Source organism: Alosa sapidissima, chromosome 3 (assembly GCF_018492685.1).
Source record: "Alosa sapidissima isolate fAloSap1 chromosome 3, fAloSap1.pri, whole genome shotgun sequence".
Taxonomy (NCBI): domain Eukaryota; kingdom Metazoa; phylum Chordata; class Actinopteri; order Clupeiformes; family Clupeidae; genus Alosa; species Alosa sapidissima.
The window spans coordinates 23,638,276-23,664,121 of record NC_055959.1 but is presented as its reverse complement, the minus strand read 5'-3'; the positions used below and the strand labels follow the sequence as shown (position 1 = coordinate 23,664,121).

General features: G+C 44.8%; 3 protein-coding genes across 7 annotated transcripts in view; 2 read left to right on the top strand and 1 right to left on the bottom strand.

The window, feature by feature from the left end:
* The window catches only part of grid2ipa (glutamate receptor, ionotropic, delta 2 (Grid2) interacting protein, a), a 29,691-nt gene extending 20,573 nt beyond the window's left edge, over positions 1-9,118 (top strand). The window contains exons 12-24 of the mRNA XM_042085514.1: positions 294-441; positions 802-1,118; positions 1,350-2,927; positions 3,724-3,811; positions 4,452-4,541; positions 6,733-6,929; positions 7,132-7,287; positions 7,543-7,575; positions 7,832-7,961; positions 8,231-8,349; positions 8,590-8,754; positions 8,858-8,937; positions 9,055-9,118. Coding sequence (XP_041941448.1) covers positions 294-441; positions 802-1,118; positions 1,350-2,927; positions 3,724-3,811; positions 4,452-4,541; positions 6,733-6,929; positions 7,132-7,287; positions 7,543-7,575; positions 7,832-7,961; positions 8,231-8,349; positions 8,590-8,754; positions 8,858-8,937; positions 9,055-9,118 — 3,165 coding nt within the window. The remainder of the gene's footprint in view (positions 1-293; positions 442-801; positions 1,119-1,349; positions 2,928-3,723; positions 3,812-4,451; positions 4,542-6,732; positions 6,930-7,131; positions 7,288-7,542; positions 7,576-7,831; positions 7,962-8,230; positions 8,350-8,589; positions 8,755-8,857; positions 8,938-9,054) is intronic.
* slc5a11 (solute carrier family 5 member 11) lies at positions 8,976-23,876 on the top strand. 3 transcript variants are annotated; one of them, XM_042087807.1, is made up of 17 exons: positions 8,976-10,922; positions 11,882-11,933; positions 12,158-12,404; positions 12,581-12,652; positions 12,767-12,871; positions 13,100-13,159; positions 13,421-13,525; positions 13,695-13,800; positions 14,215-14,295; positions 14,796-15,001; positions 15,316-15,451; positions 18,972-19,079; positions 19,302-19,452; positions 20,004-20,172; positions 20,498-20,713; positions 22,351-22,504; positions 22,801-23,876. In XM_042087807.1, exons 3-17 carry the CDS (start codon positions 12,279-12,281, stop codon positions 23,028-23,030), a joined length of 2,025 nt encoding a protein of 674 aa, XP_041943741.1. In that variant the 5' UTR covers positions 8,976-10,922; positions 11,882-11,933; positions 12,158-12,278; the 3' UTR covers positions 23,031-23,876. The 3 variants fall into 3 exon arrangements, with proteins under 3 accessions (XP_041943741.1, XP_041943740.1, XP_041943742.1); XM_042087806.1 differs by having other exon boundaries at positions 12,154-12,404; XM_042087808.1 differs by lacking the exon at positions 8,976-10,922 and adding an exon at positions 11,030-11,130 and having other exon boundaries at positions 12,154-12,404.
* Positions 23,750-25,846, bottom strand: part of arhgap17b (Rho GTPase activating protein 17b) — a 28,585-nt gene continuing 26,488 nt past the window's right edge. For all 3 annotated transcript variants that reach the window (XM_042087801.1, XM_042087800.1, XM_042087802.1), the window contains one exon: positions 23,750-25,472. Coding sequence is in view for 2 of the 3 variants with exons in the window: in XM_042087800.1 (XP_041943734.1) it covers positions 25,360-25,472 (113 nt within the window). In the remaining variant the exon portion in view is untranslated. The remainder of the gene's footprint in view (positions 25,473-25,846) is intronic.

Genomic DNA, 25,846 nt, shown 5'->3' with positions numbered 1-25,846 from the left:
GCAAGACCGTCTCCCAATTTGCCTCTGTGCGTGCCTAGCACGCGCACACCATACACAGGGCACTATGATACACAGGGCACTGAGCAGCACGGTCACTTTTACCTGCCAGTGCTTAGGGCACTCCAGACACTGCCAGTACCAGACAGCGAATGAGTCAATGATTGACATGGGAAAGTGACAGTGGTGTAACAGGGTCAGTGAATGTGTTTGTAGAAGTGACACTGATGGTGTGATGCTCCGGCCATTTAGGGGTGGATGATTAACACCGCGGTTGCTTTGCTGTCCTTCGGTAGCTGTCCGCTGTGTATGCGGAGCTGGAGAATGCGTACGCAGGGAAGCGGTCAAAGTCCCTCAAGAGCCGCCCTCCGCCTGCCCCTGACTCTCTGGTTGGCATAGACCCCTTCACACATGCCCCTTCTCCATCCATGCGGACAACTTCAGGTAATGGGTGCACAGGTACTCAAACACAAGCACGCACACACATACTGCACACACACACACACACACACACAGACACACTCACTCAGACAAGCAATATTTAACAGTAAGTTTATTAAAGTATGTGTGTAATATTTGGGGTGAGAAATGTTTGGCATAAGGTAAAAAGTCAAGGATTATCCTTGATCTATTTGATTACATAATCTGTTCTGTTGACCAGTTTTAATGAATATGTGTGTGTGTATCTGTACTTGTTTATATGTGTGCATATTTTGCGTTCTATTTAAATGTGTCTCTATGTGTGTCTTTGTGTGATTCTTTCTGTTTGTGTGTGTGTGTGTGTGCATCTATGATTGTGAGCAGGCAGCAGAAAGCACCAGCCCCCCCAACAGCAGCCCCAGCAATGGTCCGAGCCTCTCCCTGAGCCCCAGTACTACCCCCCTGTGCTGCCCACGCAGACCAGCGCCGAGTCCAACCCCTACATCAGCCTGGACAGCCCCCCGCCCTCGCCCCCCGACTTCGCCCCGAGCCCTCCGCAGCGCCTCCGCAAGCGCTACACCTTCTCCCGACCCCCACGCACCGTGGACACCGAACGCTTCCTGGAGGCCCTCAGCCAGCAGATGGGTCAGTCCACCGTCGGCCCGGACGACTTCCTCTCCCCCGAGAACGACTACGAGGAAGTGAGTGTGAGCTCTGACTCTTCCTCAAATATTTATTGATCTATTTACTTTCTGTGAGCTAGTAAAGTGCTTGTTTGAAGTGTTTCTGCTGAGGGAGGGGGGAGGGAGGAGGGCACAGTAGTAGTTGTAGTTGTAGGTGTTTTGATGCTACAGTGACCCACCTGTGAGAAGTGTTCTCAGTGTTCCCTGTAACATCGTGTCCCTGTGGTCTGTGATTGATGGTAATGCTAGGATGTTGTCCAGATGGGCTTCCAGGACCTGGAGGATGAGGAGATGGAGGAGGAGGAGGAGGACATGGAGGAGGAAGAGGAGGAGCTAGAGGAGGAGGAGGAGGAGGAGGAGGAAGAGGATGAGGGCGAGGAGGGCGAGGAGGGAGGCGTCTTCCTGCCCCCGGAGTTGAGCAGTGCCAGCGAGCTGCACAGCGGCCCCAGCAGTGAGGACGCCAGCTCGCTCACCTACTCCTCCGGCTCCGAGCCCATCCCTCCACCCCCCCTCACCCCCCCTCCCCCGCCGCCCGTCCAGTTCAACGACCAGTCCGGGCACCCCGGAGGTGGGGGTGGTGGCGGTGGTGGGGTGGCTTACACCCCTGAGCACGGCGGCCGCGTGCTGACCTTCCGCCGGCACCCTGGGCCCCCTCCGCCTCCCCCTCCCCGGTCCAACCCGCCGGCGTCGGGCCCCAAGCGGCACTCGCTGCACAAGGTGCTGCCCACCCGGGAGGACCTGCTGATGGACCACCCACAGCAGCAGCAGCAGCAGCAGCACCCGCAGCTGCAGCACTACCAGGAGCCCATGGACCAGCACCAGGAGCACCACTCCCTCCCAGTGCAGCCCACCGCGCAGGCCGTCCACCAGGGCCAGCAGCAGCACCACCACCACCAGTCCCTGCCGCCGCTGCCCTCGCCTGAGGCCGGCGTCCACCCTGGCCATGCTGTGCTCTACCAGATGCACCAGGCCCAGCAGGCCCAACAGGTACACCAAGCCAAACAGGCACACCAAGCCCAACAGGCCCAACAGGCTCAGGCCGCTCACCATCACACTCAGCAGGCCCACCAGACCTACCAAACTCACCAGAGCCACCAGGCGCAGCACCCCCATCACCACTCCCCCAGCCCTGTGCAGCAGCTCCACCATATGCACCACCACCACCACCCACACCACTCCCACCACCACCACTCACAACAGCAGATGCAACAGCAGCAGCAGATCCAGCAGCAGATCCAGCAGCAGATGCAACAGCAGCAGCAGCAGCAGCAGCAGCAGTCTCCCCACCAGATGCAGCAGATCCAGATCCACCAGACCTACCCGCCGGCCCAGCCGGCTCACCTGCTCCAGCAGGTGCACCAGACGCATCCCATCCACCACTCCTACTCGCACCCCATCCACCCCGGCCAGCAGTACCAGCCGGCAGTGCTCACCACCTTCCAGCCTCTGCCTCCCCAGCAGCAGCCCCCGCCGCAGCCCCAGCAACCCCCACAGCCTCCACCCCTGCCCCAGCAACAGCATCAGCAGCATCATCAGCATCAACAGCATCATCAGCAGCACGGCCAAGCCCATCAGAGCCATCAGCCGCACCCGTCCAGCCAGCAGGCCCGCCAGAGCCCCCAGCCCCAGGCCATGGCCCAGGCCCAGGCCCATCACCACGCCCAGGGTCATCACTCGGAGCTGGAGCCCCCGCCGCCTCCGCCCCCTCCCCCGCCCTGCGAGCCTCCGCCGCTGCCCCGCCAGCCCACTCTGGACTCCAGCCACATGAGCGTGAAGCGTCTGCGCTGGGAACAGGTGGAGAACTCCGAGGGCACCATCTGGGGACAGGTGAGTCCAAGCAGCAGCAGCAGCAGCAGCAGCAGGAGCAGCAGAAGCGGCAGCATCAGTAGGTGAGCTCAGGCTCTCCGGTAGCTGCAGGAGAACATTCTAGAACATGTGAGCTCAGGTGGCATAAGTGTGGAGGTGGGGGAGGTAATGAGGACATCTGAGATATTCATAGTAGCACTGTTATTAGTATCTGTAGATATACAGCAAGGACAAAAGTGATGACAAGATGTAATGGTGAATTTAAGTTAAAGTCCCTGTAAACCAAAATTGGATTTAGAACCTTGGAACCTTGTATAGGTTAGAAAACTACTGAAAACATGTGTAAAGTCTTTAAACTATGTAGTACTGAATTGTGGAGTTAGACCACTAAACAGGACATTGACACTTTGAAATCTGCAAGCATTGTGGGAAAATCTGCTTTCTACAGTATAGGATGCATTTTGTGCTTTCACTAATTATTCATCTATCTGACTGAAGAATAATGCTCGTTAGAATCAGCTGGTTTAGAGAATGATAGGAGCTATGTGGTGAGACAGTTTAGGTGTGGCTTCAGCACAGTCAGTGGACCTGCCCACACAATTTCAGAGATGAATGTACCCTTCAAATGCCTATATGTAACGTACTTGTCAATGTTTTTATTCTGAGTGGTTTATTCTGAGTGGTTAAATGATACCCTTTTCTGTGATGTGACAAATATTTATATTTGACAGGTGTTGAAAGGTTGTGATGTGAGATATGTGTTGGATTGTTTATGTGTTGAGTAAAGCTTTTCTCTATTTGTCCTCGTAACCTGTAGATGGGGGAAGATTCTGATTTCGATAAGCTGAGTGACATGGTGAAGTATCTTGACCTTGAATTGCACTTTGGAACTCAGAAGGCTCCAGGTTTGTAGATTGATATGGTTATGTTTTGTGTGTGTGTGTGTGTGTGTGTGTGTGTGTGTGTGTGTGTGTGTGTGTGTGTGTGTGTGTGTGTGTGTGTGTGTGTGTGTGTGTGTGTGTCTGTCTGTCTGTCTGTCTGTCTGTCTGTCTGTGTGGTTGAGTGGACGAGGAAGTCTGGGAGTGTGATTTCATGTCGGCCGTGAAGTGCTACAGAAATGTGTGTGTTCTGTGTACAGAAAGTTGTGTGTTCTCTGTGTGAAAGACACTTTGGGTAATTAGAACAGTCTGTCACTCTTCAAAAGGACGTTTAATTAATGCACCTCTTGATAATAACATTAACACTTTCTGTGGCCTGAATGTTGCTGTCAGTGACCCACTTTGATCCATATCAGTGGCCAATTTCCCCAAAAACTTTTTATGTACTTTTGTACTTATGTATCTAAGAGAGTGAATATTCAGAATGTTGCACCATCCTCATCCCTGTTTACTCCCTCCTGCCTCATTAGTCCCGCCTAGTCCCTGGTATGATGAGATCTAGTGTGTTTGTCTGTGCCACTGTTTACTCCCTACATCCCTTTCAAAATGCTTGAAGCCACTTGTCTGTATTGAAAAGTAACAGTCTCTCTGTGGCCTCCTGTGTCAGTGGCTGTTCCAGAGCCTGTACCTCAGCCCGAGACCTTCAAGAAGAAGGATGTCGTGGAGATCCTCTCCCACAAGAAGGCCTACAACGCCTGTAAGTATGTAACGAGTAGCGTCTGATAGTTGTCTCTTTGTCTCAGGTATAGACCCTTTCAAGAGAGTTCCATTATCAGCATCATAGTTGGCCCCACAAGACTTCCTTTTTAACATTCCATATGTTATCTTAATGCAGAGGAAGTAGATTGGGGCCCAAATAGAACGTTCAAGCATTGTTTTTGTTTTTATTGTTGAAAGGGTCCATAGGAACGTCACCTATTACCAACTGTCAAGTATTTCCAACCTCTTACGTGTATGTGTCACTTAATATTCATTTCTATACAAACCAAGATGGCGGATTCCTAAAAAACGCAAGCACCCTCACCATAAGTGTATCTAAATTAGCTATGTACCAAAAATTACATTTTACCATGACTCGAAGAGCTGTAAACAGTGTTGTAAGGCTGCGTGTACAAATCCACTTGGAGCTCCAGTGGAATTTTGATTTGTGACGAAAATTCTCGGTCTAACCGTTGATGTGCCGTGAGAAAGGTTGGAAATAGCCACTCACCAGCCCAGCAATAAACTCAGAGCGTGGTAAACAAAATCGGATATTTCAGGCAGTAAAAGCCCTGGAAAGAACCAAACTAGATTTTGTTCAAATCTACACACCTTTGGCTACTGAAAAATGTAAGGTTCATTTATCAAATGTTATTTTGAAGTATTAAAAAACATTGTTGTTTTAGGATTTTCGAACGAAAGGGTTGGTAATTGGTGGTTTTACGATAGTGTATTGTAGTTTTTTTTACTGTAGATCTATCAGACCCAGATTGAGTCTCTTGGCACCTGAACTAATTGGTTCAGGAACCAATCTGTGTCAGAACACATCAGGTGATGTCTGACTGGCAGGCCCATCTGTGTGGGAGTGTGTGAAATGAAAGTAGATTGAATGTGTATGTGGCCTACATTATTCAATGATGACCGAATGTACTGAAGTACAGAATGTGTAACATGGCATCTGGATGTGATTATGGGGTGTGTTATCAATGCATGTACTATCATAGCCTGGTGCAACATGCCATCTGGATGTAATAATGGGGTGTGTTTCAACCACTACAGGGAAAAAACTCCGCTGCACACAATTGGATAAACCTAACCAATCAGAGCAACACAATATGCAAATCTAATATGGGAAACGGCAAAAGCACCCTTCTTTTCAACAAATGCCTTAATCACTGTTTTCTATTCATCTTTTAAAGTTATTGTACTGTCAATAACTTTAAATTCATTGTTCATTGTTTTTTGTGAAAGTGTTTCTACTTATCTCAGTAAGTAAAATAAATCAAGAGCCTATGTTGAGTACAAATATGTCTTCTGAAGGCTTAAACAGAGCCCAGCCAAAAACTCCAATAAAATTTGAATCAACTTTGAGGGACAGCTATGGCCATGCAGGATTATCCAGACCAAACGTGACGATTTTGCTACATACTATTCCTATTTATGTACCAGCATGCAAAATTTGAGCCTCCTACATGGTTTAGTTCTTGCGCTGTGGGCTTGTGAACTTTGACAAAAAAAAGAGGCCAAACAAAATCGACACCCCCCTCCCCCTGTAAAACTGGCTGTATCTTGGAAAGTATTGATCTTACATTAGAGTAATTTTACAGTGTGTCTCCTGGGTAACATAGGTACACCTGGTAATTTTTTCAGAATTTTTTGAGACCTAAGTGCGTGGGCCCTGGTTGAATTGACGTGGAATGACCCTACTATGCATTGATTTCAGACACAACATGTTGTGTGTTATAAACCATGCTTTGCCTCTCCAAATTGGCAATTATACTCTCAAGGAGGCTTCACATTGTACACACAAGTGGCAACGCTGCACTATGAAATCCATTATTGTCAATGGCTTGCGCGTGCAAGAACTGGCCTGCCGCTGCACTGAGCAAAGCACAGCGCAATAGCAACAGCTGTTTATTTCTCCTCACTGGGACTGTGTTTAATATTGCCCTCTTCCAGATTGTTTACCTTAGCATTCACTTATCTATAACATACTTTACTAGACAGATAGATAGATAGATAGATACTTTAATGATCCCCAAGGGGAAATTCAAGTTTACTGACGATTGGCACATTGTAGTCTTTTAATCGTGTCTTGCTTTTAATGCGTTTGGTACTATCTCAAACCAAATCTCTGTCCCTGACCCTTATCTTGACTGACAATACTGTTTTCTCTACGCCCCTGTCAGCCATCTTGATTGCTCACCTAAAGCTGTCCCCGGCGGAGTTACGTCAGGTGCTGATGACCATGGCCACCGAGCGTCTGGAATCCGCGCACATCAAGCAGCTTCTGCTCTACGCCCCGGACGAGGAGGAGGTCAGGAAGTATGAGCTGTACAGGCAGGACCCCAACAAGCTCAGCGAGCCCGACCAGTTTGTGCTGCAGGTAGCGTTACTGCACTGAGGGATGCTTACTTGTGGTCACTTGATAGGATAACAGCCTTTGCTACCCCTTTCGAACCTCTTGTATGTCTGTGTCATTCAAGATGTTTATAAATGCACATCATTATGTGTCTGTCTGTCTCTCTGTGTCTGTCTGTCTGTCTGTCCCTATGTGTGCATGTGTGCCTGTCTGTGTGTGAGCACAGATGCTGTCTGTTCCTGAGTACAAGACCCGTTTGCGGAGCCTGTTTTTTAAGACCACCCTGCAGGAGAAGACGGAGGAGATGCGCGGGGCCTACGAGTGTGTCTACACAGCCTCCATGGAGCTCAAGACCAGCAAGAAGCTGGCCAAGATCCTGGAGGTGCCGCCCTCCTTATCCGCACCTCATTAACAAACAACTAACCTTCCGCAAAAAGGAACCATGCCGAGTAACACACTGTGATAAGATAAGCCATAATCTCACTTAGACCTCTATATATCTCCCCTGTAAGATTATTTAACTGTATTCATAGGTAACACTAGACCTGTCTTGTTTACACCAGAAGTGCAACCTTTCTCAGTTACTGCTGAATGATTAGTTTTTGAAAATGTCTTTCATTTTGTATTGGCTATTCAGTTTGTATTGGCTATTGGTTTTAAATGTCTTTCAGTTTGTATTGGCTATGGGGAATTACCTGAACAATGGCCAGCCCAAGACTAATAAGACCACTGGGTTTAAAATCAATTTTCTCAATGAGGTGAGCCCTTCAGAACTCCCATCTCTTCAATATTGTGGAAAAGCTATGTGAAACCAAGCTCACAGAATGAATTTGTCTTTGCCGAGCCAATTAAAAGTGTTTCTGTGCTGAAGATCTTACTCCTGCCTGCCGTATCAGAACACAGCTCTTGTTTGTTCCGGCCCCTAGCTCAGCACAACCAAAACTGTGGATGGGAAGTCCACCTTTCTGCACATTCTTGTCAAGTCACTTTATCAACACTTTCCAGAGGTGCTGGACTTTGCCAAGGAACTGACAACAGTGCCTCTGGCAGCCAAAGGTATGGTGGGAAGAGGCCAGGCACAACTGGAAGGAGGGTTTATGCTTGCTTGTGTTCAGTACTGAACTTCAGTGCAAAGACTTACAGTTGCCAATTCCTAAAAAATCAGCAAATTATTCTGCAATTCTGCAAATTTGTAGGTGTACTACAAAGAACCATGTTAATGTATTAATGTTGTCACACAGTGCGTTTGTTAAGACATTCAGGAGGAACATTGAGTTGGTATACAGAGGCTGAAACATTTCTACTGTGTGCAATCTGTTTGCCAGTGAATCAGAGGAACATCACCTCTGACCTCAACGACCTGCACGGCACCATCCAGGAGATCCGCACGGCCTGTCAGAAGATGCCAGCCACGTCCGAGGACCGCTTCGCTGTGGTCATGAGTGTATCCTTTTTGCTGCGTGCCCTCCCAAGGCCTTAGCATGGCACCACAAAACCCAAGCAAGGCAGATGTATGCAGACTATGCTCCTTTGACCTTTGTGTAGACCATTAAGGTCACAGTTCAAGCATTCAAAGAGTCATGATTTCAGCCAATGGTACTGATGAGTCTGCACAAAGTGTGGCTGTATACTGTGCCATATTGTATGCTTTTTGAGGAGTTGAGCCTTGACGACTTGTACACAGGGCTTTCTGGAGAACTCACACCCAGCGGTGCAGTCTCTGGAGTCCCTGCAGCAGAGGGCCATGGAGGAGTTCTTCCGCGTCGCCTCCTTTTTCGGCGAGAACAGCGCGGCCACCACCGTCGATGCTTTCTTTGGCATCTTCGCCGAGTTCATGTCCAAATTTGAGGTACGCTGTCACATCTCCAATCATTTTATTTCATCCATGTTTGGTTTGTTTTATTTACTCAAGTATTTGTTTGTTTGTTTACTTTCTGTGTTTGTGTTTTCAGAGGGTTTTGAGTGAGAACCAGGCAACAGAGAATCCTCCACGGAGTCCCCGAAGCCCACGCGTAGCCTCACCTCTTGCGTGGTGAGGGGTGCCAGACACACACACACACACACACACACACACACACACACACACACACACACACACACACACACACATGAACTATCACGTGACACATTGTCTGTGACTCCATGACAGTAACCATGAAGAGACGTGTAAAGCAGATAAGATGACCTTTGCCAATTCTGCAACACTGGCGTAGAAGTCCTCTGAACTGGAGAATTTCTACGGTGGAATAATGATGAATGTCTTAATTTCTACAAGATGGATTTGGTCGGCAGAGGAGACACACAGTAAAGACACAGTCTGACTCAAATCTGTTGTTCCTTTCCCAGTGTGGGAATTAACTAGTAATTAAACCCCACACATGTCTGAAGAGCAGCCTTACCAGTGTTCCTTGACTATTTAAACTAATTAAACTGAGCTCAGAACAGCCATCAGTAGCACAGAATTTTGTGCGGTATCATCTTGCAAGTACCCTGGCTAACACCAGACCGCTTATTAAATCAAATTTACCAACAGGTTTGTCTGGGTTAATCTAGGCTACCTTGCAAGTGTGTACGTAAACTGAGATGGTATTGAGTGTCCTGAGGAACTACTTCTGTAGACAAATTCTGCAGTAAGAATCTTGTTAATTCAAACCTGTGCAAATAGACTGTAGACGTAAGAGTATACGACAACATTGACTTTTATGCTGAATGTATGTTGTAATTACCCTGTATTGAAAGCAAGTGTTGTTATTATACAGTATTCATATCTAAAATCTAATGTCTGTGAAATCTTTCACATTATGCTTTGGCTTCTTGTTCCAAACTGCTGTATTGAATGTATACACTGTTGAGCATTGTAAGGGCTTGGACTTAACTTATTGATCACATTAAGTTTAATTTAGTTTGTTTTGTAAAATGTACAACAGGAATCCTCCATTTTCTTTTTCTTCTTCAGTTAGGAATTCATAGGAAGCAGACATTTCCTCCTCTGTTGGTTTTGGTTCCCTCAGTTTTATCTTTTAGTTAAATAGCAGATTAGATTTAAACACTTTTATATCATAAAGGCATCTTCACCAATTCTTTATGTGGTTTTGTTTCTTTACTACAGCCCAAGACTAGACTGTGAAATATAAGTTGGAAGAAGTTATTATCATGGATAGAAGTGGTTCTCATTTGTAAAAGTGTATATAGATGTGCCTATAAATTATTGACCATGCACCAGGAGTACTACCAGAATGGCATAGCCTACCATGCTTCAGCTAATGTGTATATTCTGGCATGTGGTAGAATTTTAAAGCATTTATGATTTTACTAATATATCAGCATTGTTATAATTTGATTACGTCCTCCACACTTTACAGCTTGATGACCATGTGTTCAACCTCTCTGATATTGCTAAGTCATGCTGTATAAATCGAAATGGCTCTTCATGCGCCTGGCTCTGTTTGCAGTGACACTTTTGGGTAGCAGCAGCACAGCACTGGTTACAGTGTTCCCTATTTGGAACACTGTGCAAAAGCGGTAGGGCGGATGGACATATAATCCTGAATGAAATAAAAAGAAAGATGCAGTAAAGATACAGTACAAAACTCCAGATAAGCCTTGCAACCATGTCATTTTAGGTGCTTGTGATAAGACTGTTGTGCTGGGCTTTGTGTAAGAGCTTGATAAGGGCCATTTGACTTGAGGGAACTTTTAGGCGTTTCTTTGGCCTGTGTTGAAAAGTGTGGTCTTACAATGCTGTCAGTCTGTCATTAACTTGTAGACACGTTTTGACAGTGTTGCTGTTTGTTGTCATTACCTGTGTGGGTAATAAAACACTTACATTTTAACCTGCGTGTGTGGAATGCTGAATACGGTGTTTGGAGTTTGATCCTTCGTTCCCTGGGTCCAGTGCAAGTGTTTTAGTTCCCAGAAAGATGTTAGTTTGCTGGAGGCCCAGCGACATCATGTGAACCCCTTTAGTCTCAAGGGAGGGAGACACAGGGATTTTATCCGACTGTGACTTTAACAGAGGTGAGTTAGCTTAACCTTTTTTTACATCTCTCCATGCCGTTTTCTCCTGCTTCATTTTCTCTCACTTTCTCTAGACATATTCAGGCATAGCTGAAAAAGCTTGTGTGTGTGTGTATGTTTGTTTGGTCTGTTTGTGTGTATGTAGGCATGCTGCAGTTGCGTACGTCTGTGCGTTTGCTTTAAATCTGGGAAGAGGTCCCTAAAATCGGTGTGTATGTGCACATGTATCTACTTTACCTATTTGTGTATTTGTTGCGGAATTATAAAGAAATCTTGAAAAATAAGCCTGTCTCTCTGGAAGGTTCTAATCTAGAAGATTCTCTCATGTTGTGCTATTCTGTTTATTTATCCTTTATTCTGCCAGATGAGTCTCATTGAGATTTAGAGCACTGGAATGACTAATATACAATAAGGACAGCAACCAGAAAATTAGATAGATAGATAGATAGATAGATAGATAGATAGATACTTTATTGATCCCCAGGGATCAATAAATGACAAATGACAAGACATACAATAATGACAAGCCAGGACACCACAGACAATAGATACACATATAAGCAAAAAGGGGGAGAGGGTTATTGGAAATGTACAATACTCCGACCTCATTACCTTCATTTAATGTTAAATATTACAACAAGGACAACAAGCTTTACATTTTTAATTCACTTGGTGAATTAAAGCACCAGGGGGCAGAATAGCTGAAAGCCATTATTTAAAATTCTGTTGAGGTGCGAGATATGGTAAATAGCAATGTACTGTAGTATTGGAACACAGATTATACTTGTTGTGACTCCAGTTTAACAGACTACATGTAGTTATACTAACAATAACAGCTTTGTATATACCTAGAAATGGGCCATCTATAGAGACCAAGAGAGGCTATCCTGTGAAGATGAGCTGATATACTTGCTTGATCATTAAGGGTCCAGATTCACTAACTATCTAATTTCATTCAGGCCGTTTCTGCGCATTGTTACCTGTTTGCCAAAGGGACACATCATTCCAGAGGTGTGTGTTCCAGACTTTTCTCTGTGTTCTCTGAAGATTGTGTCACATTGTTTCTGTCTGTGCAAGTGTAAATGTTTCTGCACATTGCTACCTTGTTGCCAAAGGGAAGCATCATTCCAGACGTTCCTTTGTGTTCCACTGTAAATCTCGCTGCCTTATTGCTCTTGGATATTCAGGATATAAAAGTTGGGTAATCTGTAACCTGTGTCCTGATGTCCAGTCAGAACTGAACACCTCAGAGGGCAACCTCTGCAACACGCTGGGGTGTGACAGTGTGACCTTTAACACGTGAACCTGGCGTGATACAAACTCCCAAAGCCTTGATCGACATTTGGACTGGCCAGTATGGAGTCCATCAATAGCCCCAGCACCACTGCTCCTGTGGTGGAGACCAGTCCTACGTCACTGGCCACAGCTGACATAGTGGTGCTCATTCTTTACTTCGTGCTGGTGCTAGCTGTGGGGTTGTGGGTAAGTCCTCTTTATTTGTCCACCTTTGGGCGCTCATGCTCCACGATGATGAAGTCCTCTTTAAAAGAGTGAATATCACCTTTTTACCGTGGATTTTAAAAAATGCGAACATCAATAAGGAGTGTTTTAAACGCAGTTGTGTCCTGCATCCCTCACTCTCTTCTCCTCTTCTTTAGTCAATGTGGAAGACAAAACGAGGCACCGTTAATGGATATTTCCTTGCCGGCAAAAACATGACATGGTGGCCAGTGAGTATATCAAACATAACTGCTCCCAGTTAGAGTGGAGTGAATAGAAGTAAAAGGCCTCGCATGGCCCAGTACTCAGACATCCTCCATGGCCTCTGTGTGTCCCCTGTGCAGGTAGGAGCCTCCCTGTTTGCCAGTAACGTGGGCAGTGGCCACTTTATTGGCCTGGCAGGCTCAGGGGCTGCTGCTGGCATTGGTGCTGTGGCCTACGAGTGGAATGTGAGTAGATCATCATGGAGTCACAGGACGATGTGTATCCTTGCAGATTATAGTTGTGTTCTGCAAATGTTCTGCTGGGTACAGTTTTGAGTGTATTGGGGTTTTGTATTGTATTGTATTGTATTGTATTGTATTGTACTAACTGCTGATCTACATGCATATTTTCTGTGGCTGGCTAGCTATATTGTCATCTTAATGTTACATATGCACATGCATCTTATCTCTAAGGGGTTGCTGATGGTGCTACTCCTGGGTTGGCTCTACCTACCTATCTATGTGGCCTCTGGGGTAAGGGATTGAAGTACACACACACACACACACACACACACACACACACACACACACACAGACACACACACACACGCGCGCAGGCACAGGCGCACGCACACACACGCACACGCACACGCACACGCACACACACACACGCACACACACACTCACACACTGTCTGTTATCCTCCTTACACATGGCAGCCATCACTTTACCTATTAGCATCCTCTAGTGTCTTCAGGGCATTCAGATAGGTTTTTATGCTGTTTCTGTTGACAGGTCACCACCATGCCTGAATACCTACAGAGGAGATTTGGGGGAAAGAGAATACAGTTATTTATTGCTGTTTTGTACTTATTCATTTATATCTTCACAAAAATATCGGTGAGTAAAGCAAGGTCAAACAAATCCATGTCACAAGCTTTTTATTCATACAGTATACAGATTCAGCAGTACATTTAATACATAAGAGTTGCACATGCTGTAGTAGATGTGGTCTGTGCTTGTGATGGGAGTGTGAGCGGGTCCTGTGTTTGACCTCTGGGGTCTGCAGGTGGACATGTATGCGGGCGCCGTGTTCATCCAGTTGGCCCTCCAGTGGAACATCTACCTGGCAGTGGTGGTGCTCCTCAGTATCACAGCTCTCTACACGGTGGCAGGTGTGTGGCCTACTACAAGCACCCTCTCCGGACTGTCCTCTCTAGTATCACCCTGACTGTCCCCTCTAGTATCACCCTGACTGTGTCCTCTAATATTACACTGACTGTCTCCAAAAGAAAAGTGGTGTAACTCTTGAGCTTAGTATAGTATAGTATAGTATATATACTTTTTTGATCCCGTGAGGGAATCCCGACGCAGTGAGCTGCCTGCTACAATGGCGGCGCTCGGGGAGCAGTGAGGGGTTAGGTGCCTTGCTCAAGGGCACTTCAGCCGCGGCCCATTGGTCGGGGCTCGAACCGGCAACCCTCCAGTTACAAGTCCAGAGTGCTAACCAGTAGGCCACGGCTGCCCCTAGTAACCTCTCTGGTTAGAGCTCAGCAGATGCCGGTCCATTACTTGGTGTTCTGTTTCAGGTGGCCTTGCAGCAGTGATCTACACAGACGCTGTCCAGACTCTCATCATGCTGGTGGGAGCCTTGACACTAATGGTCTTCAGTGAGTGTCATTGAAATGCATTCACATGGAGTTACCTGCCAAGCTGTAAATAGACTTCAATTCAATTCATTTAAACTCAGCTCAGTTTTGTTCATATTGTGGCATAACATATGAATATGTGTTTAAAGGCACTTTACAGAGCCCAGCTTGAACTTGAACCTGAACCTCCTAATAGACTAGTTATCCTAATCCTACTATGCACATTTTTACTATTCAACTCTTGCCTACTAGAAAGTGACAAGCCAGTGTTGTTTGGAAGTAATCCTTTGTATTAGACTCATGAATCATTTTTTCCCTTAGAGAGCATGCCTTACGCTCATTGCTGGTGGTAACATTTGGATGTAATCATTTGTGTAACAGATTGCTGAATCATTTTTCTTTAGAAAGCATTCCCTAGGCGCAGTGCCACTATGGTAACATTTTAACACAAGCCCTGTGTGTGTGTGTGTGTGTGTGGTGTGGTGTGGTGTGGTGTGGTGTGTGTGTGTGTGTTTGTGGAGGTTTTGCGGAGGTGGGGGGTTGGCAGGCCCTCCTGGATGGCTACCACTCTGCCATCCCCTCCATCAGAGAACCCAACACCACCTGTGGAATCCCGCGGGAGGACGCCTTCCACCTGTTCCGCCACCCCGTCACCTCTGACCTCCCGTGGCCAGGGGTCATCGTGGGCATGACCATCCCATCCATGTGGTACTGGTGCACTGACCAGGTGACTCTACAACGTCAGGACAGATGATTTGATTGTTTATTTTGAAGGGATAATACACATATACAATACAATATGACACGGCACGACACGACACAACACACATGACTCACTGATTCAGATGTTTTAAGCGTTTGAAATAATGAAATAATGAAAGCCTGAAGAATCACATTGATTTCAATTGATGATAGCACTTTCACTTAATTCTATTTCTATTTTCTATTCTATTTTTTTTTCTCTGATTGCCTACATTCTGTAAATGTAATTAAATTTAGCCACAGATCAAACTGTAATGAGAAGGTGTGATTTGGATCCAGGTTATAGTCCAGCGCTCCCTGGCGGCTAAGAACCTGATCCATGCTAAAGGCGGCTCTCTGCTGGCGGCATACCTGAAGGTCCTGCCCTTTTTCATGATGGTGCTGCCAGGCATGATCAGCAGAATACTCTTCACTGGTGAGCATTCCCACCTGCTCTTATCTGCACCTGCAATCACATTTTATCCGTGGAGACATTTCTGCTCTGATGTGGATAGCAATGTGCTCTGTACTCGGTGCCAGTTGGTTAATTGCTACTGTGATATGAGGACTTTATAGCCAGAGGTGGAAAAAGTACCAATACCTTGATGAAATATTACTCAAGTACAAGTTAAAATACAGATCTGAAAATGTACTTAAGTAAAAGTAAAAAGTAGTTCATTTAAAATGTACTTTAAGTAAAAGTTACTTAGTTACTTTTTTTTTTTGGGGGGGGGGGGGGGGGTTTACCAGAACAACCAGTTTTACCAGAGACTTTCTAATGAGGAGATACAGCATTCAAAAAATCCTCCATAGTAATGCATGGGGTTAGTCAGTTATCTACAAATATCACAACCGCGGCAAAACGTTGACATGTGAATACATTGAGGCAATCATGTGGTGTGTTGTAAAATACATTGAGCCAATCATGTGGTGTGCTGTGAAGACATCATGCCAATCATCTGTTGTGATCTCGCTGCTGGAGCAAGATTGGTGTCGTGAAGCCTTACGCACACGCATTTCTGCCGAAATAGATGCACGATAAGTGCCCAAAAAGTGTTGCAATATGGCCGCCGAGTGGAGGTACTTGCCTGAAAAGGACTTTGGTCCTAGCTCGAGTTGCTGCAGCCAGTAGCTAAGGCAGCCATGTTCATGCTCCCAGTGTGTAGCGCTGTAGCTGCAGCAACTCGAGCTAGGTAAAACCGATTGTTTCAGTTTTGTTCATTCCGACAGTACTCAGTGACGTTGAGAAATGGAGTTCTCCTTTAAGTTTGAGCAGTAGTTGATTTTCAAAGTTAGTTGCACTCATCCTTGCTTCGCTTTGCAGTGAACAGTAATCCAGCACAACTGAAAAGCCCCTCATAGTGTAAGGGTCCGGTGCCATGTGCTCCTTTGTTTGTTCCCCATGTGCTTTGTGTTTACCTGCCTGTCACCTGTCTTTGTCTCTGCCCCATCTCCTTATTTGGTCTGTGCTTCCTGTCTTGTTAGTTTTCCCTCCGTTTCTGTTTCCACACCTGTTCCCCGTTAATGTCTTGTTGGTCTCGTTCAGTCCTCTGTCTTTCTGTTAATTAGTCTGTTAGTTTAATATTGGTTTCCACCTGTCTCTTGTTTTACCTTGATCATTGTCCACCTGTGCCCTGTTACCTATTGTGTATGTAAACCCTCTGTCTCCTCTCAGTCCTGGTCGGTTATTAGTCTATGTGGGTTGTGTTCTAGAATAAAGATGCTTGTATTTCAAAGATTCCCTTGCCTTGCCATACTTTGCCCGTGCAGCCGTGACACACAGGCAGCTGAGGCAGGCAGGCCCATGTTGAGTTGCAGAGAGTTTTTTTTTAATATTTGGAAACAAGCAGAAGGTTCAGCAGATTAAAGGGCGTCAAACTGGGGGGGAGAGTGGGAAGTATAGGGTCCCAATGGAGGAGAGGGCCCTTGAAAAGTGGAATACGGGGGGTACAACATTTTCACCAGGCATTAGTAATAACTCAGGTAATCCACACATAAAAAAAATCCAAACAACTCCATAAGTAGAGTCATGTGTAATGAAGTGGAATAACACAGGGGAAAAGTATTGAACAAGCTAAGAAAAAGCACTAAGGAAAGGGAAGGAGCGAGCTGGAATCTGTAAGTAGTTAGAGTAGTTATCCTTTCTATCTGTGCAAATTAATATAAGCTTGGTTAGTATATTGATGGGCTATAAAAAGGTTTTTCATTACCAAGGTGTCACACAAGAAACATTTCATGATGGATAAAAGCAAAAAGCTCTCCCAAGACCTTTGCAACCTTATTGTTGCAAAAAATATCAATGAAACTGGTTACAGATGAATTTCAAAACTTCAGAATCTTCAGTAAGCAGCATGGGAGCCATTATCTGCAAGTGGAAGAAACATCACTGCCATGCAGGATCTCCTCGCAAAATTTCTGACCAGGGAGTCAGAAGGATAGTCAATTCCAAGAGCCAAGGACCACTCGGAGAAAGCTCCAGAAAGACTTGAAGGCAGCCAATTCAATTAAATTCAATTAAACAGTTCTGGAAGTAACTAAAGATCAGGATTCACAAGAGGGACCCCTGGAATCTGTTTAGAACAATGGGCCAAAATCACACCTGACACTGTTACTAATACGTTTTGTCATACAGGAAATGTCTTGAAGCTGTCTTTACAAACAAAGGCTTTTCCACAAAGTATTGAAGAAATTTTAGTAGGCACGTTCAATACTTTTTTCCTGTGTCATTCCACTTTAATACACATAACTCTTATGTTTGGATTTTTTATATGTGTGTGTTAATATAATGTGTGGTGAAAATTTCGAATAGACTCACTGGAAGTTTAAGCTAATTACTGAATATATATATATATATATATGTCCACCATATATTTATTTTACCTGAATATATTTGAACTTCCAAATTAAATGTCAAAATGAATGTCAGACGAAATTTAAAGTTTGACTGACTGGATTTTGTATACAAAACATAGTGAAAACTGTCTAAGGTCACTCTCACTCTCCCTTGCTAGAGCTAAATGGTTTAGTCCGCCTGCACGATTCATAAGGTACTCTATCTTTTGTTTATTTAGTTGAGCATCACTAGTAGTGGACCGCTAATTATTGTGCTGTTGGTGCAATGTTTTCTCCAAGAAAGCCAAGTCAGGTTACTAAAAAGAGAGACATCAAAATGAGGGGAAACAACTGCTAATAAACTTCTTTCCAAAGAAAGGTGAGCACAAACGTCAAAACACGAAATCCCATGGTGTTTGCTTGAATATCTCCGCTATCATTAGTGCTAAAACGAACTGAGACAACCCATTGAAATAGCGGAAAATACACTTTCATAGGTTAGGCTACACATGTAATCTAATGCATCTCGTGATCCAGCTCCATCTCCATCACTTTCAGAAAGACTGCATGGCGCCAGCTTGATTCATGTCCTGTTGTAGGCTTAGGCTACATGCTGATCATTATCACTAGGCTAGTGGTTTAGGGCGATTTTTTTTCTCTCCCTTTCTGTTTTCGTTAGTCTTAACTTTTTTTTTTTTTACTCAAGTAACAGATGGGATTTTTTTTATGTACAATACTTCACTCAAAACGTAATCATTAAAATACAGATTTTATAAACTACTTAAAAAATACAAAATATACAGAAAAAATACTCAATACAGTAACGTGAGTAAATGTATTTCGTTACTTTCCACCTCTGTTTATAGCTGACAGCATGTGAATAGATCTCATATGTTGAGGATTTCCCAGGTCTACTATAATTAGTCTCTTGTTGGTCATCTGTTGTCATTTGCAACTATTTCACAATCTGAAGGTCCAAACCCTGGCCTATTCTTTGTGTGTGTGTGTGTGTTTGTGTGCCTGCACCTATGTGTGTGTGTATGTGTATGTCTGTGCCTGTGTGTGAGTGTGTCTGTATGTGTATGTGTGCGTGTGTGTGTGTTTGTGTGTGTGTGTGTGTGTAGATGAGGTGGGGTGTGCAGACCCAGACGTGTGTAAGGCGGTGTGTGGGAACCCAGTGGGCTGCTCAGACATTGCCTATCCCAAGCTTGTGATGGAGCTGCTTCCCAGTGGTAAGGGCGCCCAATACATACAAACATGTTAACACACACACACACACACACACACACACACACATACATACACATACACACAATACATACATATTTGCACCAGACCAGACCAGAAATAGTCTTAAACTGTTTTCTTCCTCTCGCTCACCTTCTCTCTGTGTGTGTGCGTGTGTGTGTGTGTGTGTGTGTGTGTGTGTGTGTGGGCACTCATGTGTGTGTTAGGTCTAAGAGGCCTGATGATGGCGGTCATGCTTGCTGCTCTTATGTCCTCCCTGACCTCCATCTTCAACAGCTCTAGCACCATCTTCACCATGGACCTGTGGCGGCACATCCGCAAGCGGGCGTCCGAGTGGGAGCTGATGATCGTGGGCAGGTAGGGCCATTGCTCAGCCCCACTCTGGAGCACTCCAGCCCGGCACCCAGTCACACAGAAAGGCTCATTCACACACTGCAGCAGCTGTGATAGTGCACCTCAGTGGATACTTAATAAGAGTGTGAGTGGTTGGCCATCAGGTTAAGGGCACTTTTACACATTTACTGGCGAAATATGCACAGAAAAGAATAAAAGAGGATTTTTATTACCACGCAAGTACTGGGGTAATGTTATCAGCCTCATAGCTTACTCTCTTAGTGTTCAGGTTGCTAACTTTATGAATGAATATCTGAGATGAACAAGTTTAAGTCAAAGACATGGATGTGCTGAAGGATGCAAAAATACAGGGTCAGGGGGTTTAGGGTTAATGATTGAATTTCATTCATTTATTGACGTGTTACTTTGAGGCGCTTTGAGTAAATGTGCACATGCTTTTGTGTGCTTTTGTGTTTATGAGTGTTTTTGTGTGCCTGGGCATGTGTACTCTCTTTCTATCTCCCTCTCTCTCTCTCTCTGTGTGCGTGTGTGTGTGTGGGTCTGTTTCTTTGTAGAGTATTTGTGCTGGTGCTGGTTGTTGTGTCCGTGCTGTGGATCCCTCTGGTCCAGGCCAGTCAGGGCGGTCAGCTCTTCATATACATCCAGGCCATCAGCACGTTCCTGCAGCCCCCCGTCTCCGTGGTCTTCATTGCTGGCTGCTTCTGGAAGAGGACCAATGAGAAGGTACTATGGGGGCTCACTGCCGGCAGTGTGTTTGGGTATTGTCATATAATTGCTTAACTATTTTTCTCCATTGTTGTATTGTAGTGGCAATTTACTCTAAATACTCTATATATTCTTTGGTCATGGGCTATCGTAGCTATAACCAGTGAGAATGTTTTGAAAATCCATCTCAGCACATTGATTAAAATCCCTTTCTGATGCAACTTGAAGTGCAACTGATAAGCCAGTGTCAGCAGAAGACAGCTTGGCACTCAATACACATGAAAATATTCTAGATAGAGTAATGAAAAAAATCTTGTTTCTCTGATGCCCACCCCAATCCCAGGGTGCATTCTGGGGTCTCCTGGTGGGCTTGATTATTGGCAGTGTGCGGATGATTCTGGACTTTGTCTACCCCGCGCCCCTGTGCTTTGAGGATGACACCCGCCCGGCGGTGGTCAAAAATGTCCACTATCTGTACTTCTCCATGATGCTGTCGGTCATAACCATGGTCATCGTGGTGTGTGTGAGTCTGGCCACTGAGGAGCCAACGCCTGAACAGGTGAGGTGGCGGAGGGCAAAGATATCCTCACATGTCCCAAACATTTAGCCCTAACGCCAAGCAGACACTGTGCGACTTTGACACAATTTTAGGGCCAAACCAGTCTGATCCTACTAATGTGCCAATTCCTGTCCAATCTGTCGTGTAGTTTGAGCAGGCTCACAATGTCTGACTAGAACAGTGGTTCTCAAACTTTTTCTGTCATTCCCCACTTTGGAGGTGGGAATTTTCAAGTCCCACCTGACCCTATCAACCCGACAAAGTTAAAATATTGCTTTTGCATTTTGGTTCCCTGTTACATTTCCAGTCTCGGCCCACTGGATCAGATGTTATTTTGTCGGCCTATTTATGACTCCTATGTTTGTGTGTGGCTATTTTGTTTTGAATGATCTTCCTTGTCAAAAAAGAGAGGCATTTGTTGGATTCTCTGGTTGTTGCATTGTGTTTTAGTTCTAATGTCTGTATTGAAGATGGTCAATAAAGCTTGACGGCGGGATCAGGATCGGCGATTAGATGATGATTTATTGTAGATGGTACAATAATGAATAACAGAACACAGGCTAAGTCTCAAACAGTAAAACTGTGCAGAGTCTAACAGTTGTGGTTGTTATTAGAAGCGGCTGCTGAGCCTTCCGACAGAAGATGCTCCTTGGGTCGCTTCCTCGATCCGTCTCCGAGTCAAAACCTAAGACAAAGCCTGTTATACTAAAACATACAAACGTCAGTCATGCCAACGTGGCAGGTGCCAACCAGTGTACAAAACCCGGCCCTGGCCAGATGGAGATACAGTACTAGCCCGAATAGGCAGACATGCTGTCTCCCTCGGCCCATGTTATCACTGATGTTCCTCGAATGTTCCTAAAAATCGGCCTGTATGACCTTCCTGCTGGTACACAGGCCTAAGGCACAGTTATGTACAATAATATGGACCTCTCCCTGTTGTATACTACACACAGAAGTAACATATGAACACATCAGAATACAGTAAGAATACCCCAGAATTCTACACATTATTAAAGATAGGCACACAAAAAAAAATCCTCCTGTTCATCGCGCCCCACCTGTCATGTCTCTACTATTCCCCACTAGTGGGGCCCGCCCCACACTTTGAGAACCACTGGACTAGAAGACGTCACAATCAACGTTCCAGCTCCAGCTCTGATCGGAGTGGATTTCTAGCATCTGTCAGAAATGTTCCAATTTGTCTTGCCGTGTGAGCAGTCAAACATAGGCTCACAGTGTAAGCCTAGAACTCACGTCCAATTGAAACACGTTGTGCGAGTTGCCATATCGTATGCAACTGAAAAAAAACCACACAGTGTCTACCTGGCTGTACACTTTACTGCACACATCGCATCCCACATCTGAGATATGAGAGGGCATGTGCTCTTTCCTTGTCCATTCTATACATTGATGTTTTCTTCCAGTGTTTGAATATCTATATAAACACTAACTTATGTTGGCCTGTAAATAAGGTGTGAACATGGTCTGTGTTGGGTCCTATGCAGATCCTGATATCTGTCCATGTGGTGGAGCAGTGGTAGTTTGCATCTTGAGCCTGCTGTGGCCAGTGTGTGTGTGTGTGTCACTTTGGGTCAAGGCGTAGGCTCAACACCAGTCCCTTTGCTTTCCTTTAGATCAGCCGTCTGACGTGGTTCAGCAGGTTTGATGAGGTGAAAGTGGCTGAGGAGCCAGCGCACACAGACATGGAGGCGCCCGAGATGAAGGACCGGTCAGAGAAACATGTGCATGGAACCAGTGGGAACGGAGCGCTGCATGAGGACAGGCGAGGTACGGATGAGGAAGAGGAGGGGGATGCAGGGGAACTTTGATACCTCATTTGTTTTGCCAGAACTAAAAAAAAATATGTTTGTGAAATACACTCATGAATAGACCACCTATTTTTAGAACTGCAATTCCGTGTGTGCAGTGTTACTGCATGTGATTTAAAACATCTTAGAGGGTGGATAGGCTGCACAGCCTGAGCTCCTGTGACACATCCCTCATTCCTATATCTCTCTATATATCTGTTCTGCTCCCTCTTTTTTTTTCTCTCTCCCTCTCTCGTCCCATTCTCTCCTCCAAAGCCTCTGTGTCCACTCAGGCCAGTGTGTCGGCCGCCTCTCGGCTGAAGAGGACCTGCCTTTGGCTCTGTGGTCTGGACAAACCTCCCGAGGGGAACGGCTCGCCAGCGCCCCCGCCACCCGACGCCATCATCAACTCCCTGGAGGAGCAGCCCTGCATGAGGGGGGTGGTGGACGCCAACCTCATCGTGTGCCTGTCTGTCGCCGTCTTCCTCATCGCCTACTGGGCCTGAGCGGACCGTTTACTAAAGGCTGATAACCACGCCACGGGTTGACACCAACAGCTTGGTTGGAGTTAGAAGTGGTGTGTTTGAAGACGTCTCTGTATCTTTTGTGTTTGCAACGGATATCAAAGGTTTTCTTAAGTCATTTACATACTATGGTGATTCTCCTGCACAATGTGATTGAGAAATGAGCGATGTACCATTACTTGTGCAGACAGGAGAAAAGCAGCCTGTAGGTGGCATAGCTCAACAAATGTGATGATCAAATAACATATGTGTGTATAAATATTGACTGTGAAAGTCTGTGAAAATGTAAGTATGAACTTTGTAATGTGCCATGTGCCCCATGACCCATGCACGTTTTATTTATTACATGTCAATCATTGTGTAATCTATACCACTGTTCAAATTTGATTAGTTTGCAGATAACTGATTTAACTTGAGTCAAACAACCCTTCAAATAACACTTTCAGTTTTGCACTGTGAGCCAAATAGTCTTTTTCCATATCCCAAACTTGGCTAAATGGGATTCCAAGTGGGATGAGACAAACAGAGCACATCTATCAGGGAGGAGTAGCACTTTCACCTGTAGCACGATCAAGGTTTTTTCATCAGAAAGTTTTCATTAAGTGTAAATACCTCCCAGTTTGCCTAAATTGTTTAACTTATTATAGAAAGTTGAGGCATTTTATAATATCATAACAGGTTAACTAAAAGTTAAGCAGTGATTACTTGAATGACATTCTTTTATTGGATTTCTTTTCAAGCATTTGAACAGGTTATATGTGCATAGAATGGAAAAAGATTGAAAAAACAGCTTTGGTCACTACCATTGCAATCATAGCAAAACGATCACAAAAAAAACGACAGAATGACACCAATGCACTGAGAGGTATGCATAGACAGAATATCTGAGAATCTCTTTGGCATTAAACATGATGCACATTTTCCAACTGAGCTGTGTGAAGATCAGTTTTTTTCTACTAGCATAACCAGTTCTGCCATTGCCAGTATTTACATTTTTAAGTGCAAACATACACTTTGCACATAATTCTGCCAGTAAAGACAAGGTCGGATGTTGGACAACAGACATTTCTGATACTGTGATCATGACTCGGTATGACTGTGATAATGACATTGACGCTTGATTGTTCTTAAATATCTCAACGGCATATACTGATATGTACTGCTGTAGGCTATAGAAGCCATACAAACCATGAAACTGAAAGTAATGTAAGAACAGCCTTTAGGGTGTGTGAGTGACATTATGTTTTTCTAATACTCGACGTCACATTTAAAAGGATAAATGATTTAGGCCACATCTTATTTTTAACCAAAATCAGAACCCAAAAGAGGAAGGATTTCTATAGATAACATCAAAACTGAATTGAATACATACATACATACATACACAAGACAGGAAAAAAATCAAGTAACAAATATAAAAAGACAAATTTGTAATTATATACCAAAATGTCAGCTTCATATTCAAGTGGAAAAATTACATTCATAATCTTTGATATATCTTTTTCTCGTATTACCCCTGTGCACTTTCTGGAACCATAAACTAAATTGCTCAGAACATTTTCATAACCTTTACTTTAAAAATGTAAATTTCTCAGACCTGTATCTAAATACGAAAACAAACTTGCTTGGCTTTATGTGGACTCTGAATATATTTTACCATCTCATGAAAATGTAAAAATGTGTATATTACAAGCACTAAGGAGTGGAATGTACTGAAAGGTGTGTGTATGTGTGTGTACATATGAGTGTGTGTTTGTGGGTGTGTGTTCACAGTGCAGCAGTGGGATGGGAGGATGGGTAAAGCAGTTGACTTATGTGGCCACAGGTTAGCTTTGCTTTTCCCTTACTCTTCTGTTCAACAGACCTATGTATATTTAATATACATCATTCAAAAAAGCACAAAGTTAAAAACATCAAGCTGCAAAATAAACCACAACACAAAGGTAGTGCCACTCAGAAAAATTATCGTGCTAATATCAATAAGAAAGAAACTGGCAAGGGCAAGTGGCAAGAGTGAAATTCAGTGTGTGTGTGTGTGTGTGTGTGTGTGTGTGTGAGTGAGTGAGCTGAACACATTCAGATACAGTATATCACATTCAGACACAATTACAGATATATCAACATTCACATCCACCAGAAGGGATCCAGATGATGAAGTGGTGGCTTTAGGGGAGCTTCTTAAGCGCTGTGTGCAACATTTACAGGCACTGGACTCCAGCTGGGATAGGACATGCGGTGGAGGTGCGGGACTGGCTGGGTTCTCTCTGATGGGGATTTAGGGGAAGCAGTGATTGGCTAGAGCGCAAGTCTGTCACAGGGCGGTGCTTTCTGGTTGGGGCTCAGGCTCTGGGGGAGGGCTCTGACTCGTCTCGTCCATTGCGATGTCAGGAATGAACGCTCTCCCCAGCATCTTTAGATTCCCTTCTGTGGGAGCATAATGAGAACACTCAGGCCACTGACACATATCTGTTATTGACAAGCCCTTCATCTAGCCATGCCGCGTCTCCCACTCACACACAGGAGGAGCTTCAACAAGGTCATTTAGTAGGGAGTTACCACCATGGTAGTGGAAGGAATTCAGCCACTAAATGCCTTAATTGAAGCCCACCTTAAGCCCCTCTTTTTGGGTTTACTACATTCATAAAAGGTAGAGAACACTTACTTTGACAGATCAGTTACTGTATGTGAAGGTGCACTGCCTACCAGTAGCATACACTACTCATAGAAACACACAATCAATGAACTAATACCCATAGTGGCAAAGTAGACTGGACTGATGTGACCAATTTAAAGCTTTT